Here is an 18884-nt window from a genome sequence, read left to right on the forward strand (position 1 = left end):
TTTCCATAATCTGTACCTGTTAAATGCGCGGCGGTTAGGGATATACATAAATAAACCACTCACTGGGGAAATATTTACCGTAGTTTATTTTGAGATATTCTTTTATGTTACCGTTTTGAAAGTAGGTACATTTTTCCCACCTTTGATCCTATGCCGGGACATATTGGAACACGCCTACGGCACTGCGGCCTACGGCGGTGGCGGTAGATTCAAAGATGTCAAATAATTTTGACAAAACAATAAATCACTAATAATTTCAATCAAAATGGATACGCTATCGCCTGAAAAGAGGTATTGCAAAGTCCGCAAAAGAAAAACAAAAAAATGTTTGGACAAACTCAGAAAGAAAACAAAATCAGAAAATAAGGAAAATCCTCCAACTAGTGAAAAACAGACATTGTTTCATAAATCCAAGAAAAGCAACAAAGATGGGAGTAAATCAACTAATATAACCAATAACTTCAAAATTAAAAGCTTGACAAAAGATAGAATGAATATAAAGCACGGATTCTTCGCTAAAGGTGCCAGATCTGAAACAATTTCAAGGGTTGGTTTATCAGAAGAATTCAGGGCTCGCTCTGAAGGAAATTTAAACAAAATAATTGATTTAGCTAATGGCAGACCTGAAAATGTGTATAAACCAACTGAAACCAATAAACATATGAGTAATAATGGCATATTGAACAGGGATGAAACAATACGTGGTAAAGAAATATCACTGATTTCAATAGCTGACAAATGCGACAGTGGCAATTTTCCAGGTATTCAAATTATTGATATAAAACCAATGTCACCTATATTCAAATCTATTCCACAAAAGATCATGCGTGACAATTCTGTTTGTCACATCAGCCCAATAAAATTTTCACCAAACCCTAAAAGAGATACAACTTCAAAAAACAAACAACTAAAGCCAGCCGTTTTGAAAAATTATTCTAAATTACCCGAAAGAGAAATAAAAATACAGGGATACTATGCTAAAATGTACGAAGAGTTTGCCAAAAACGTTCCCGAAGAACTGAAGAAATATATACCATCGGAAATAAGTGACAATGAAGCCAATTTGAAGAAGTTCCTCAATGATGTTTACTCCAGATCTTCTGACATGGAAAATGAGAATCGTAATAATAGTTTTCATCAAAATTGTTCAACCATCAAAAGCTCGTCTTATGTCGAGGCAGAACAGGTTTCAGTACTTCTAAACCCGATGCAATATTTGAAAAGAGTGAATGGACATAAAACAAATCATTTTACTAATACAAAACGTGATAATATTCATTATTATATGGACTCGTTATATCAATCTAAAAAATGCAATGCTCCAGAATCTGCAGTTTCAAATTCTAAATACATGGAGTCTTTAACTAACCTTTATTCAAACAGTAGAAGCTTATCACACAGCAACATACTGGTCCATTCTTCCCCAGAAGAATTATTTATACAGAGAGCTGCGAGCAGGAGTCTCACGCCTCAGCTAAAACGTGGCAGTTATAACTTTAGTATTTATAGTTATAACAAAGCAGCTAACAATATTTCTCCGGAAGATAATACGAGGAAACAACGTTCAATTTATGATATTATTCATAATGACGATATGTTTTCAGTTCATGAGGTGGAGGACACTCCAGAACCTGTATTTTTTCCTCGACGGGTAAACTGTGATTAATAGTAGTGAAACATTTCTACAACCCAGCAAAATAATTTCTGTGGTCTTAGGTTAATGATCGAATCGTTGTTCAAAATGCACCACTGCACATGTGACATGAAACCAATTGTTCAGGAAAGAGAAAAATAAACGACACATAGTATTATTGTGAATTATATTTGGGGCATTATGGAGTGTTGCGCTTTCTCCTTCTTTAGCATTGGTGTGTCCTTCATCAGGGCAGATGTGATTTAAAGGATAATAAAACCGTATCCGAAACGTTGACTATAGAAAGAGAAAGCACAACATAGCGTAATACCCCAAAAATATATCACGACAATACATTCGCTGTGAAAATTTAAAATCTTATCTGGTTTGGTTTAAAAAAAAAAATTAACATTTTAATAAATATTCGACATTTTGTGAATGAACAGAAATATATCAAAATTTTGAGTTCGAAAGTTCTCCTTAGAAATGTCATATTACTTATGATGAGGCCGAACAACACATACTTAGGTTTGTGTGTATTGGTGAATATATACTTATTGTATAACCTTCCAACAGTCTTCCGTCTTACTTACTCCTAATTATTGTTATTAGCGAGAAAAGGACAAGTGTACACAATCATCGAATTTGAATATTTGAAAAGTTTTACAAAGTAATCTTTTTATCATTTAAAATATTATATTTTTCTCATTTTCTTTTCTGAAGTCGAATTACAATTCTGTATGATAGCAATACATCTGTGCGAGTACTGTGTTTGGCTCAAATCTGATTGCAAAACTTATTATAATACATAATTTTACCTAAACAACAAATTAGTATAATTTGATAAATTACTTCTAGTTTAAGCAGTAACTAGCGCACCATAAACATATTGTACACATGAACTTTTAAATAAAAATAAACTTCCCTTTAAATGCTATTTATTTTATGACAAATTGTATTCACTAACATGGAACATTTAAAAAAATGTGCCCAACTATTTTATATTTACAATAAGACTTTATGATTTGTATTTAATTTATTTTGCCAGGTCTATCCAATAGTCAATTTCTCTAATTCTGAAATAAGATTATTATGTGAGAAGTTCTCAGGCTTGGTTGTAAAGGTATCCAAGAGTTCCATTTTGGCTTCATGATTCTGTCCATAGTACATTTGGAACTGATTAGCCAAACATTGGGCCTCCTTCGGATCTAGAACATTCTGAAAAAGTAAAAAATAAATATATTAGGTGCCGAGTGGATAAATGTGACAGGTTCCCACCAAGGCGTTGCGGGTTCAATTCCTCTGCTAGCTAGCTCTCCACCATTGCACCAGCAACATTTTTCAATTAAAATTATGGTAGGAGTTTTTCAAATATTTTCAGGTTATTCGTAATCTAGGAATGTTTGACTTTCTTTGGTAAAAAGTTGCCAGTATTAAAAATACTTGGAAAGTAAGTAGAATTATTTTCATTGTTGTTTGAAACAGGTCATTTTTTAATTTTTTAAATAAATCAAAGTTACCAGCACAAAAAAAATATTTTGAAAGTAAGCACTTAATCTTTTTATATTTTTTTCAATCGGTATATTTAAAAGTAGGTACCTTATCATATTCTCCCCTCATTAGGACAATGCCCTTTTCTTCGGCCAATTCTTCATAGTGTACTATTGTGAGACATTCCGGGGCATTTTCTTTGTGAACCTTTAATAATAAAATAAAAACATGTCACTATAATTTATAAGAAAATAACATTCTCCCAAAACAGTGTACTTTTTCATGAGAATTTTTAACATGTGCAGAAAAAAGTAGGTACATAAAAAATATACCTGGTAGCAAAGGAGAGTAGTAAGATGAACTTCATTTCCGATAGCCTGGCTCATAATAAATTCATAACCTTGTGATCTCGGCAGCGGGAAGAGGAAAGTGGGATATTTCTTAACTCTTTCAGTCATTTTCTTATAAATATCCACAGGAATGGTGGCCGCTATTACGTCCTTTTGGATGTGGTACTTGACCCAAATGTCTCTAATTTCCTCAGCATTCTTGTCTTTAGCCAACTCTGCTTTAAAGATGTCCTCCAATTTCTTGTTGACAGGAGATACTTTCTCTTTCAGTGGCTCTTTTGGCTTCAAAACTGACTCATAACGTCTGAAAGATGTTTGACAAAATCAAATTTAATTGATCAATACTAATAACTATGGAAATGGTGACCGCCAGATGAGGTTCAACCATGAGCTATTCAATTGTTAGCAGGAGACTGGCAGTAGTGGAGGTGTTTCCAAGAGGAGGCCAGGGCCTTTAGGGTTATAATTATGAGTTTCCAATTAATTAGAAAGATGCTACAATATCCCAGGAAAATTTGCCATTACTTACTTGGTGGAGACTTTTTCTTCTTTCAACTTCTCCAGCTCTTTATGTTTTACCTCGATTCTTTCCATGAATTCTTCAGGTGCAGTTTTCTGCAAAGTGGCTATTTTATTCGCATATTTGTCGAAATACGGATTCTTCTGCAGGTCTTCCATTACTTTTTGAACCCTCGACTCGGAAGTCATTATTGATCGAAAAATGAAGAACTTACTTCTCAAACAATTAATTCGGCGTAAAACTAATGCCATGCTATGAAATAAATCGATAATTTACGCTGGTTTCTGTCACTTGTATCATAAATCTTGTATCGAACATCGGCCATACATCGGCTAAGGGAAAAATATTGAAAAATCTGACAGGTAACCTAAAAATGTCAGTGTTACCATTCGCTTGAAAATCAAAATCCACATTTTATAGACTGTGTTTTGGTAAAACTTGTCAAGCAACGTTTTTTGGGAATGTTACTTTTCAGTAGTTTCATGTACAACATGATAAAATATTTTTTTGTCTTCAAATTACAACACGATAAAATAATTTTTGCTGATTGACATTTTAGTACAACTAAATTTGTGCTTCTAATTTTTTTAGGCTATTTCGAGAGAACCATAGATTAGTACTCAACACTCAAATCTATCATAAATAACTACAAATAGAATTGTACTATTTTACTTCAAAATTCATAAAAACAAATAACTACTTTCATATTAACTTCAAGATTTTTAATATTCGTTTTGATCGTCTCTTATGCAAAATTATTTTGTAAAAGAGTTTTACCAAACCACAGTCGATATTTAATTTGAAAACCGAAAGGTACATGATTTAATTAGCCTTTAATCAATAACTCAAAATTTCTTGATGGATTGAAGAATTGAAAACTAAACATAATTCTTTTATGGTAAGTGGGTTGAAGAATTGAAAAAAATAAACAAAGAGTTATAAAAACTCAAAAAAACACATTTTAAAGATAAAGATAAGTGATGAGCAGTAAATCAGCATTTCGGGGTAGAGTCGTTCTGCTACCGATACCTAATATTGGCCCGGCTGAGTGGTGGTGCCATATAATGGCACCCATTAAGTAAAAGAATTTCGAGCGTCATATCTTACTGTACATTTATGGAATACATATATGAATTGCCCTGCTTTTTCGTTTGTACTGTTACATACTCCCGACAAGGAGGTGGAATAGCCCCTTGTCCCTGTTTGGCACAGGGGTGCCTTTATCTTCTTTCTTTTCGAACTGCCTTGGATGGCAACACTTAAACATTTTTGTATGTATAAATGTACGTTGTGCCATATAGGCATCGGGGCTTTTAAAACCATTTAATGATTAATGATAGCTTCCTTTTAAAATCAAAAGGAGAGTCTTGACGTGAGAACCGAAAGAGGGACTCATTTGGTCCTTATAACGGTTTAGGAAAATGGTGGATGTTCTCGACTGTACATTTATGGATCCACGGGATATTTTACAGATTCCTAAATCATAACATCCACTTATTTCCCCTATGTTAGGTAATTTTTAAATTATGGCAACATTTTCCAATGCATCCACAACACAAAACATAACACCTGAACATCTGTTTCCGGCCCCCACTTTTTATTTTTCGTGCCGAGTTTGCCAACGTAACGGACCGCGACTTCATTAATTTCCTCGGGGTGGTTGGCGCCCGTTATTTCTTATAAACAAATATCCGCAGCCAATGGAAAATGGAAAAATTCAGAACTATCGAGAAGATAGGAGAGGGAACCTATGGAGTAGTGTATAGGGCCAAAGATACCATCACGGGGAGGGAGATAGCCCTCAAGAAAATTAAACTAGAGAAGTAAGTTTTGGCGCGAAAATCTTGACAGCTGATTATGTGTATAATTTTTATTTATTGTGATATTTTAACCATTTTAGTCGTGAAAATCTTCTAGAAATATATTTCAATGTCTTGCTTTTTATTTCTGAAAGTTTCACTTCATTCCGAGTGTACATTTTTTTGTAATCGAGTTTTAAAAATAGTCTTTGGTATTTTGTTGATGTGTGGATAAATAGTATCTGTATTGTTATATTTTTACTCCTTTTAGTCATGAAATTCATTTACAAGTATACGCAAAGGTTATTCTGCCTATTTCTGAGGGTTTTACTCCAAACTAAGTCTAGGTTATTTTTTGTAATCACGTTTTAAAAATAACACCAGAAGGTTTTGTGATATGACGATTTCAAGTTATTTTCCTGTATATATATTTTTTTAATTAATTTACAGTGAACCTGAGGGAGTACCGTCAACAGCCATCAGGGAAATATCACTTCTGAAGGAATTGACCCATCCAGCAGTGGTTCAACTGCTCGACGTAGTTTATGCAGAGAAGAAATTATACCTGGTGTTTGAATTTTTACACATGGATCTGAAGAAGTTCATGGACTGCAGAAAAGCCTCCCTCGACCAGGAATTAGTCAAGGTTTGTCCATAATTTAATTCCATATTTCTGTAAAATTTTTAAGCATTACTCATTCTGGCATTCAATATCATATGAATAGTTAATATTTTAAGGTCTTCTAAAATTAGTTGGATGTGTTTATACAAATTTTTTTTGGGTAGAATATTATTATATAATTTTTTTTCTCATTTGAAGACAATTCAATGGATAATAATTTCTATCAATATACATTCTTTATAAATCGTCAAACCTTTCAGTAAAAAAATGGCATCTTTTTAGTGTGGTCTTAAAATGACAACCTTAAAGCAGCTTTCCTATCTATTCTGTTTCATTTCATTTATTTATTTATACCCAATGACATTATTAATTCATCCAAGTTTATACCATTATAATATTGTGGTGACAAGGTAGAGACAGGTGAAAATGTGTGTGGTACACAGAGTCTTTATTTTGTATTCAGTGTAGTAGTGGTACGTTGCTGGTGATCAATTACTGCGGACCGATGCTCATCGCTGTAATGGAGACGATCGGTGGCTAATCTTCCAGGCCGATGCTTGACACAGTATAAGCGGAGATGAACGGTAGTGGAGTATGGTCATGACGATAAAGTCGGTAGCTCAACATACAGGGGGGAAGACCAGACTGAGTGGTAATGTCTCCACGGGTCGTCCTGATGCTCCAGTGTGAAGAAAGAGCCGGAATTGTTGTGGATTTCGATGACAGATGGTGCGAGCGCGAAGGGCTTGCTGCACGGGCGGCGTAGGCCGGTTGTCACCAATCCTAGGCGCAACTTCCCATGGTGTACAGAGTTCCGAGTCTGACCGATTGAGTGAATAAGACTGAGATGTAGTGCTGCGCGGCTGTGCTTATATAGAATTGATAGCGTCTCGTAAAACCGGGAATGTTTCAGCAGTCGTAAGTAGACTGGCGTGCCATGCAGCCAGCAGGTTTAATAAGGGAGAGGACAAACAACTCCAAAAATGTCCTTATTGTGGAATCCCGCCAGAGTCCAGACTGGTATTATACTATTTTATTACGCTATAGTATTGAACTAGGGATTATTCTACTAGCTTGCTGCTACGATATTATGATAGCACAGATATAACAAAACCAAATAAATTAATCACTTGAACTATACTTAATCCACTCGTGGAAGATCCCATGCACTTTTCCAATCCCCGAATGTGAGGACTTCTGCCTATCAGAACGCACCAATCAACAGAGCGACTCAACTGCTTAACGATTCTGCATTCACCATCGACATTTTCAACGTCACTTACAGACAGTTCAGCAACTACCTTTTGTCATATCTAAATAGTCTCTCTCTGGTTTCAATCCTGGGATTGGTTTGCAGCAATTTTATCTACTCTCCTCTTCCATTCTTCCCTGTCTTGTGCGGCTCTTTTGACTTCTGCATATGATGAGCAGCGCACGTCCACCAGCAGGTCCTCCAGGTACTCTCGGCGTGGGCGTCCCCTAGAGTTGGTCCCCTCGGTCATACCCTCTATTATGACATGCAGTTAATTCTAAATAGTAATCTATCCGCGTCTGTCTGTTTGTGCGCTTAGTTCATCTAAACTACGCAATGGATTTTGATAGGGTTTTCTGTATCATTTAGAGAATTTCTTCCGGGAGGTTTATATATATAATACTTGCACATAATATTTATAGAAAGTAGAGAAAGTCAATTTTTTTTTTATTCAAATCTTAAAAAAATATTTTCAGGCGCTTACATTGCTAACGCCGGTTAAACCTTTTGAGATACAACAAAATAATGTACTACAGAATTGTATATCTTAAAAACGCCTACAGAAAAGTTTGTATTAGTATATGTGTATCTCCTAAGGATAACCCCCAGCAACGCCGGTTACACGTCAGCTGTATGTTATAAAATAGTAACACTGTCCCCATGATCTTTTGTGCTTACATGTTCTTCAAATTTGTGATCTTCTCCATAATAGACCCTTTTACCTCTCCATTTGAAGTCTCACGACCCATCGTCTTGTACTGCAGTGGGATGGGTGGTTTCATACATCTGTCACTCCTCATACCCTTTTCTTTCCCAGATCTTTTCAAATTCAAATAAATATTTATGAGTACAAAGGGTATAGCTTATAGGTTACATCCTATTTCTTCCAGCTAACCCAACAAATACATATTATATTACATAACCCATAGACATATGAATATTAGTAGACCTGCCCTAAGTGATTAAAAGCGTATTATTCCCCACTCCCCATACCGGTTCCATTGGAGCCGGCTGGGCTCGCGTATGGCTTCCCGTGAATCTTGAGAATGTGACGTCATCATTCTTGTTCGAACTAGCGTCGAGCTATGGTCGAGGCATTTTACGAAATAACACGGCAAAATGGTGGCTTAGCTATGGAAACTTGTAAAAATAGATGTGAAAAAGAGAATAAACCCAATTGTCATATTACATTCCATATATAAGCATTATTTTAAGCGTAATTATATCGTATAATATGGATCAGTTTGTAGAAACATATACTATCACATCGAGATATATCTGTACGCATCGTTGGTTACTGGGAACTAAATTATGAACACTTATAAAAGTGTCTTAACTAAATACGAAAACAAAATATTCGACTCTGAAAATAGAAGAAATTTTTTTTTGCCGAATTTGGACTTCGCAAATTTGTTCATAACGTGGCGAGTAATTTGCGCTCCCATGTAAAAATGTCTATTCATTCGAAAGCAGATTTTACTTTTAAGAACTAAATGGTGATATTATAATGCGAGATGCCTATTTACTGTCAGATTGATTTATTGACGAATCACAGTCAGCTTCACCCCCTTCGTTCTTCAACAGTTGATTTTACCCCTCACCTTTAATTTCTAGTCTATATATTCATATGTCTGTGACATAACCCAACAATTACATGTTAACAAATGTATGTAAATAAAAAAAAAAACAGGTATTTAATTTATGTAAGGTATTCATAAGTGTAGTGACATTTGTTTAAAAGAAATGTTTTTAGTGATGATTTAAATTTAAGTATGTCAGTTATTTGTTTGATGCTACGTGGAAGGTTGTCATATACTTTAATGGCCATGTTGTGTGGTCCTTTTTGAAATATAGTTTTGTTTGCTTTTGGGATTAATAAGTTTTCTCTGAACCTTGTAGCGTGTTTATGTGTTGAGTTTTTTTGTGGTAACTTTTCTGGAGATGATCGAACTAACAGGCATAACTCCATTATATATATGTCCGTCACTGTCAGAAGTTTGAGATTTTTAAAAATTGGTCTACATGAATCTCGGTGATCAGAGTTTGTAATTTTCCTAGGCACCTCTTTTGGATGATAAAAACATCTTTGGGGTTTACTGAGTTTCCCCAAAAAACTATTCCGTATTTTATATTGAGTATACGTATCCATAGTATGCTGTGATTACTGACTCGATGTTTAAGATATTTTTAAGGGTGCCAAGAACAAAAGAAAAGCTACTGATTTTTGCTACAACTTTAGATACACATTCTTTCCAGTTTATATTTGCATCCAGTTGTATTCCCAGCAGTGAACAAGTTTATTTTTCTCTCCTTTACTTAAAAAAAGACCCTTCACACAACATCCCCAAAGATTACATAAGCCCTGAGGGAAACTATTTTCCTCAGGGCCTTTCATGTGGACGTAATTTAAAAAAAAATAATTTAGGAAGCTATTTAAAAGTTTTTCGTATTTTTAAAAGTTTCGCTGGATTCTGAATGTTATCAAACATACTAATTTCGGTTGTCTGTGCATCCCCGTGAAATCCAGTTCAATGAATTCAAATTTAGTTTGAATTCTTTTCTAAATTTATTGAAACCGATTGTGTGAACTACCTATGATATAATGACACAAAATAATGTTAATAGGCCACTTGCATTCCTTTTAAAATAACTTGGAAAAAATTGTGTGGCTAGATGTTTCTACTAAGATTACGAAGATGTTACTAAAATTATTAGGAATCTATAGGTTTTTTTTTGTTAATAAAATAACTAAATCTTTTGTTTTAGTCTACACATAAAAATGTCCAGTCTCCGATTTTCTTTATATTTATTGATTTATTTTATAAAATTCAACTTTTTTCTTATATGGCAAATACTGGGGGGTTGAAAGAAAAAAACATAAAAGAAAACAACAAAATCACAGTTCCGGGACTCCCCCTGGTCTCGTGACCCTCTTGCCCTTAGGGTGATGACGGAACTGCTGGCAACTCTGGTCGCTAGAGGCACTAGTGTAGCATGGCATAAAATCAATTAAAATTAATGAAAGTAAACCAAGTCTCACAACTCGTGTCGCTAGGAGGTGCTAGTGTAGCATCAATTATTAATTTTAAAGTCATAAATATTACAATATGTCAATTGAATGTTTGAAAGACACAAGTTTTATCCAATTTCAGTGTCTATTCAATTACCAAATTCTTTTCCAGAGCTACCTATTCCAGCTGCTGGGCGGCATCGCATTCTGCCATTCGCATCGCATCCTGCACCGTGACCTGAAGCCACAGAACCTGCTGGTTGATGCGCAGGGACACATCAAGCTGGCCGACTTCGGGCTGGCCAGGGCTTTTGGGATCCCCGTCCGGATCTACACTCACGAGGTGGTCACGCTGTGGTACCGAGCGCCCGAGATACTGCTCGGCTCCAAGTTCTACTCAACCGCCATCGACGTGTGGAGTTTGGCGTGCATCTTCGCAGAAATGGTGAGAAATTTGTTAATCTATGGGAAATCAGCAGTTGAATTTTTAAATTTTTTACATTATATCAAAAATACAATAATTATTGATATTCTCCTTGTGTTAAGAAATTAACAGAATAAGAAATATTCATATAGCTCAGTGTCTTCCAAAATGCATGCCGCGAAGGAACAAACCTCAAAACTGTTCATCTCTATAATCTCTAAATAGTATAAAACAAAATCACTATCCGTGTCTGTCTGTTTGTGTGCTTAGTTCTTCTCAACTATGCAACGGAGTTTGATAGGGTTTTCACTATCATTTAGAGAATTATCATCTCCTGCATTAATAAAGTTATACCAGTTTTCAAGTGTGCTTTTTTAGCTAATTTAAAAACAATTCTTTCTAAAAATCAATTGCATCCTTCTTACTAGTACAATTATTACCTAAAATAAAATAATAAAATATTTAAAAAAAAATTTTATCTAAATAATGATTTTCTTTATTTAGATTAATACAGTACATTTACTTGTTTAAGGCATTTTTATTTAATGTGTTGCGGAAAAAATCCCATTCACAAGAAAATTAAAAAACGATTAAAATTGTAAGAGATTTATACGCCCTGTGATTGGTCGGTTGGTTCTGATAGAACTTACACCGCTACCTCACGGTAGGTCGGCTACGTGCATTATAATGCAGACAATTTTTTGCAAAGTTACGCTGCGAAGATTCGCACACGGATTACCACTGCAGTATACAAATTATTTCAAAAGAATTGAAATATCTGTCAATATTTTGTATCATAAGTTACTTTTAATATTCTCCTGACGAAGGAAGGGTGCTTCCGAAACCGGTAGAGTACAATTAAAATTAAAGTGGTCTAAAACAAATTTATATCTTTTATTGTAAATTATGACGAGCCACAAAGTAAATGCTTATTACAAATATGTAAGAATTTTCCATTGATAACTGGCAACTCTTTTAATCATTGTTCCTATTATTTTTTTATTTTTTTTCCAGTTAACGAAGCGCACCCTCTTCCCCGGAGACAGTGAGATCGATCAGCTGTTCCGGATCTTCCGCACCATGGGCACCCCTGACGAGATCTCCTGGCCCGGCATCTCGCAACTGCCCGACTACAAGGCCATGTTCCCCCGCTGGAAGCCCACCCCCCTGCAGCAGGTGGTGCCGCAGCTATCCTCTGACGCTCAGGACCTCTTCTTGGTAAGATAGCCTGACTTTCCCCTGGTGCTGGTAGGGTTGACATTGTTGTCAGTCATATCTGAATAGTTAACTACTTTTTTTACCTTCTTTTCTCATCTTCTATAATTTTATTACAACCTATCCCAAATTGGGAATATCGTAGTTCCACTGGCTCATTTTCTTCTTTCATTAAGATACCTACGTATTTATATGGCCATCAAAATAGGAACCTATCATATTATCCATCACTTAGGCCAATCGATTAACCTCTGGTCGATTAATCTTGGTCTCTGTGGTTGAGGGGTAATGCTCTCGCAAGCGATCCAGTGTTCGCGGGTTCCAATCCCGGAATGCGCAAGTAAATTTTATTTGATTAATTTGTGTTATTTCACAATGTATATTTAAAATAATATAAAGTATATTTGTAACACGTTGCAGAGTGGAGAATACTCTCAGTATCGCCTTGGTGTAAGACCGACTTTCAAAATTGAAAAGTTGCTAGTCGTCTTTGGTGACCAAATCTGAATAATAATGCCCAGCACTTTCTCACCTTAATCTACCACATCTTCCCCTCCCCACTACCTTCAGCCTCACAACATACCCCAATTGGGGATGCCATAGTCTCACTGGCTCTAGACGATTGGATGCACTTGGGACTTGTGCGGTATTCACATTAAAAAAAATCAAATATAGAATTATTTGTAAAATATTTTTCTTTTCTTTCCAGAAATTAATGACCTACGATCCGAGTAAACGAGTTTCTGCCCGAAACGCACTCTCACATCACTACTTCCAAGATGTGAAGTTTGTCCGTCCGTCTTTACCAGAAATAGCCCTAACCTCTTCGTCATTATCCAGCTGAGATTGATAAATTAGCCCCGCTGTGATGAAATTTAATATTATAAATAATGCTATAATATCATAGCATTATTGTGTAAAGGTGTGTTAAATATTTCAGCTTTTGGAGATGTTTTTAATCTTTCTAACAATGTTTGTTTAAATTGATCCAAATCAAATTGATGCCTTGTCTGTTGCAACGATTTCAAATTTGACACAATTTTATTTGTTCCGAGGGTTTAAAATTTGACACAATGTTTGTTTAAATGGTTCCAAATCTTACACAATGATTGTTCGAGTGGTTACATTTTTTTATTTCTTGCTACAGTAATCGCAATGAGTTACAAAACTTATTGTACTACGAGAGGAACTGACAATACATAGGTGGGAGTGAATAGGTACAATTTTACATTGGTATTTTGATATCAAAATTATAAGTTTCACGTACAAAACAGTACAAAAATAGAAAAAGGGAGGTTAAGTAGAGCAAACAAACAAGAAGAAATGAAAAAGGAAACACAGGGATATACACATAAGAACAGAGCCAATGTAGGAATTTACAAGAAGGCACTTACTTACCCACTAATACATTGATTAAATAGATTATGCCTTTGATGCCTTGTTTGTTGCAAAGGTTTCAAATTTGACACAATGTTTGTTTAAATGGTTCCAAATCTAACACAATGATTGTTGCCTTGTTTGTTGCAAAGGTTTCAAATTTGACACAATGTTTGTTTAAATGGTTCCAAATCTGACACTGTTTATTTGGTTTCGAAATTTAAAATGTTCTTTTTTCTAATGTTTAAAATTTAATGCATTATTTGTTTAAACGGTTTGAAAACTGACACAATGTTTCTAAAAAAATCTAAATTGTTTTTTCAGATTTGACACAATACATGTTCAAATGGTTTCAAATTTGATGCAATGTTTGTTCTATGTTTAAAACAATGTTTGTTGGAATGGCTCACAGAGTTTACATAATATATATCACTGCCGGATGAAAACCATAATTTTTTTATTAATAAAAGTTTAAGATCTCCAATAAATATGACTTGGTGTAATTGTTAATAATTATTACAATTTTTGTAATTTTTATATGATAATAATTTGTATAGCGCTGTTTAATTATTGAATTCTTCATAGAATTACACTAAGATCTCAATCAGGGTCTGATGCGGGCATTAACAGTTAATCTTTCACCTACTGTGTTTGTATACTGAAATACAGTTAATTTTGTTTTTACAGGTTGGGTAACTTCCACAGAATGCCATATAAAAAAGACAATGCAATATAAATAGTAAAACGGGAGATAAGTTCCACTGTATAATGTATATTGTATACAGGATGTCCGGGGGTAAAGTGCACTAACTTCAGGGAGGTGATTCTACATGATTTTAGAAGTAGAAAAAAACATGACTTTTTTCGAATTTCCATGGTCATAAGTTAAAAAATTTGAATTGTCTGTATGGGAATATAAATATTCTTCTATGGGAAAAAATTTTTGAATTTTATCTTTTTTTCTTTTACCATCATGTAGAATCACTTCCTAAAGTTAGTGCACTTTACCCCTGGGACACCTTGTATATACTCTGGCAGTCAATAAACGCATCCGTTTTCTTTTTACGTGTTTTCTAAAAAATCACTTTCATCTTTTGAAATTATATCTCAGTTTAATTCTGTTCTAACTCAATTCAAAGTACATGTATATTATATGTATGTTTTACGCTTTGCGGACAGTGTTATTTCAAAACAGTGTAAAAAAAAAAATACCATTTAAAAACAAAATTGACTGTACCATTTATGTTAAAAATAATATAAGTATATACATACATACATTAAAAAAATTATTACAAAATACTGTCATTACCAAGACTGCAAAAGCTACTTTTCAAATATTCTGCAAACATAGATTTTATGGTTGCTGTTAATATTAATTTAAATAATTGAATTGATGGAAATAGTGATGAATTTAACCTAAATCTGATTAATGGACTAAATTAAATTATTTTGAGAGTTGACCTCTGTGCCTTATTCATTGTCCTGTTGTCTGGGTGAAATCAAAATCTGATTCTATTGTGTAACTTTGTTTTAACAGAACTATTTATTTATTTATATTTCGGACACTCGCAGATTTGACTTGTTGCCAAGATTTTTACATGCGAATCCCGCTTTGTTCTACGCTACTGATTTACGCTAAAAGCGTGAGTTTGATGCGCAAACGTTGATTGTATATAGATAAAAATGGCAAAAACAGAAACGCGGAATTCCTATGGTGTCCTTAATTTGTCAATTATTAATGCAATGTAATTTTGTTATGAAATATTTTTGATTTATTATTGTACTACCTATGTTAATTTATAGGGTGTTAAGAGCGCGGTCGAGAGTGGTAGATACTACTCTCAGTATCACCCTGTTGAAATACCACCATTCAGAATCTAAATGTTACTTGAAATGGAAATAGCCATGTTTGGTGACCAGATCTGAATAGCCAGGTACTCTTCCCCATCTTCCTTATCTCCTTCCCTTCCCCAATCTCTCCAGCCTCACAACACAGCCCAATGGGGTATTTTCACAAACTATGAATACCGGTGTGTGGAAGTTTATTTTCCGATTCTGATCATTATACAGGGTTTTCCAATAAGAGGTGTTATTTTGATATTCAATCGTAAAAGATCAATGGTTTCATTGCTTGTGTGGCACGTAGCGCCGTCTTGTTGAAAGTAAACGTTGTCCAGATCAATACCATCCAATTCCGGCTATAAAAAATCATCTCTCGATAGCGCAATCCATTCACCGTAACTGTTGCTCCAGCCTCATTTTCGAAAAAGTAAGGTCCAATGACTCCGCCGGACCATAAACCGCACCAAACAGTCACACGTTGAGGATAGAGAGGCTTTTCAACAATAACTCTTGGGTTTTCCGAGCCCCAGATGCGACAATTTTGCTTGTTGACGAAGCCACCGAGGTGGAAATGGGCCTCATCACTCAAGATGATTAGCATTTGATTCACTCAAGTGAATTTTAATAATTTAAATGCGTTGTTGAAGCGTGTATCGTTCCATTTTTATTAATGGCGTAGTTTCTACTTGTCAAATGCCAAAAAATGACAGCTTCAAAAGTAACATCTACCGAAATAGCGGGCTATTCAAAATAACACCTCTTATTGGAAAACCCTGTACTAAAAATGAGTCATTTTAATATTTTCATTCATAATAACTTATTTTAAAAACGATCTAAAACCGCACATTCTGAAACAGTTCCAACTGGCTACAACGTCATTATGACACTTATGAAAATGTCACTGGATGGTAAGACGGCTGTCACCATCGTTGTCCGGCATGATGTCGATGTCAGCAAATCGAAAATAGCACATTTTAAATTGTTATACAAAATGAATTCAGCAACGTAAATATAAAATAAAAATACCTTAATTATAGTAACTTTTTCGAAATAAGGGATACCAATCTCCCGCTGGCTTCGGAAAGTTGGGTCTCTTGTGCGGTATTCACATTTTACAAAATGGACTCCGGTCTCAGAGGTTATGAGTTTAACGCAAATAAAATAATTAATTTGATATTTATCTTGTAAACGATTTAAAGATATATTTTCGTTTTCCTGGATTGATATACTTTCAGCATCACTTGGGTGATCACTTAACAGTTCTACTTCCCCCGTCTCCTTCCCCTCCCATTATCTTCAGCCCTATGAAATTCTCTAATTTCTCCAACAGGCTTGTGTTTGCATTAAAAAATAATGGTAATATTCTGCGTGCGGAATTAATGTTCTCACAAATTATTTATGAATTAATCACAAATAAAAATTGATTATCATTATTTTATAAAAGTTAATTATTGAATATATTTTTATAGCTAATAATTTTGATTTTCTATGAATTAATTTTCACTTGTAAAAGGAGAACTGTCTAGCAAATATTAATATCTAGTGAAATACTGTTCTTTTGGTGTAGAAAACATCTGAAAAATATTGTTATTGGATATTAAAATCTGTATCTCGGAAGTCAAAGGTCTGGATTGTAAAACAAACATTTCATTGTCAAAATTTTCAACAGCGGATATCTGCATTGGCTTAGTGTCTGAACATAACTTATCTGCATTGGCTCAATGTCTTCACAAAAGATATATGCATTAGCTCAATTTCTGTACAACAGATAACTGCGTTGGCTCAATGTCTTCACAAGAGATATCTGCATTGGCTCAATGTCTTCACAAGAGATATCTGCATTGGCTCAATGTCCGTACAACAGATATCTGCATTGGCTCAATGTCTTCACAAGAGATATCTGCATTGGCTCAATGTCCGTACAACAGATATCTGCATTGGCTCAATGTCTTCACAAAAGATATCTGCATTAGCTCAATTTCTGCACAACAGATATCTGTGTTGGCTCAATGTCCGTACAACAGATATCTGCATTGGTTTAGTGTCCATACAACAGATATCTGCATTGGCTCAATGTCTGTAAAGCAGATACCTGCATCAGCTCAATGCCTGTACAACAGATGGACTTTCGACGTAGGTACAGAATTATATCAAAACCCAATTATTATTATTACCGTTGACAAGAAAGAAAATTATATGATTTAATTTAAAGGTTATATTGTATAAAACGACTTGTAAATTTATGCATTTTCTATATATTATGTATTAATGTCCATTCATTTTATGGTGGCCCCAAAATAGTGATTTTTAATAAATATTATTAACAATGTACTAATTAGTTGTTTTATTTGAATTGGATCCCGTTTTTGTCATAGCAAAATGAGGAGAAGAAAGTTATAAACATTCCTATGAATTTAAAAAATTTAAACCAGAGTAAATATTTTTACTTATCACCTTAATATAATGCGATTTAATGGTTTTTGACAAACATTAGGCACAAGAGTATAGAAATTTACAAATTTCTATAACTTACAATTTACAAGTATTCCTCAGTGGGAATAAAAGGCGCTGCAAAAAAAGTGCAGTACATTTGCACGATGGTGCAGTCACTCACCCTGCATGCCGCTTGAAGTCCTGAAAACCCTTCTGGATGGAAGGTGAGAGGCTCCTCCGATTACCTTTCACTCCAGAAGATGGAAACTTGAGTGGCAATCAGCCGAGGTGAGAAATGCCCATCTCGTGCACGACCCCACTGGATTATCACTGTCTCTTAAACTCTGGTCCTCCATCAATAAGATAAGGTTCTCCCACAGCCGCTGTGCCCACATGATGCATAGGTGGGGCCTTAATGAGTCGGCGATGTGTGAATGCGGTGTGGCGCAGACCGCCCAACATATGGTCATTGAATGCCAGCTGCATTCATCGGCAGGATTGATGAGGTCCACAGGGCGATGCCTGAGGCCCTAGACTGACTCACTGACCTAGACGTTCCCCTCTTACCCCCCCATCAAACGAAAGAAGAAGAAATTGAAATGTTGCTTGACACAGCTTCGTCTAGTGACTATATGTGAAGTCAGGTACTTTCTAACCTTCTCCCCTTTCCAATTCCTTCAACCTCAAACATTCCCAAAATTGGGGATGCATTAGTCCAACAGGCATATTTTTTCTTAAGTCACATCTACTATCTTTACATGTGAACAAGTTTATTGGAAGCTACTCCCTTCGGAGGTTTTTCACCACATCAGAGTGAACTTCGAGTAACTTTAATCCTAAGATTAACATGGCAGTAAAAACAGCCATTCTCTTTACAGGTAGCATTACTCAACGGTAATGAAATGGATAATATTTG

General features: G+C 34.9%; 2 protein-coding genes across 2 annotated transcripts; one reads left to right on the forward strand and one right to left on the reverse strand.

Moving 5' to 3' along the window:
• Positions 1-2560: 2560 nt before the first annotated feature.
• Positions 2561-4343, reverse strand: LOC149418155 (ATP synthase mitochondrial F1 complex assembly factor 1). Its single transcript, XM_089639357.1, has 4 exons — positions 4004-4343; positions 3457-3778; positions 3233-3331; positions 2561-2851 (listed from the first exon to the last, which is right to left on the reverse strand). The coding sequence occupies exons 1-4, from the start codon at positions 4243-4245 to the stop codon at positions 2684-2686; spliced, it is 831 nt and encodes a 276-aa protein (XP_089495483.1). The 5' UTR covers positions 4246-4343; the 3' UTR covers positions 2561-2683.
• A 1307-nt stretch (positions 4344-5650) lies between these two features.
• Cdk2 (Cyclin-dependent kinase 2) lies at positions 5651-14922 on the forward strand. Its single transcript, XM_089639699.1, has 5 exons — positions 5651-5817; positions 6244-6439; positions 10850-11122; positions 12116-12319; positions 13026-14922. Exons 1-5 carry the CDS (start codon positions 5702-5704, stop codon positions 13158-13160), a joined length of 924 nt encoding a protein of 307 aa, XP_089495825.1. The 5' UTR covers positions 5651-5701; the 3' UTR covers positions 13161-14922.
• The last annotated feature ends 3962 nt before the right edge of the window (positions 14923-18884 follow it).

Source organism: Hesperophylax consimilis, chromosome 14 (genome assembly GCF_061612785.1).
Source record: "Hesperophylax consimilis isolate HC1 chromosome 14, BYU_Hcon_1.0, whole genome shotgun sequence".
NCBI lineage: Eukaryota > Metazoa > Arthropoda > Insecta > Trichoptera > Limnephilidae > Hesperophylax > Hesperophylax consimilis.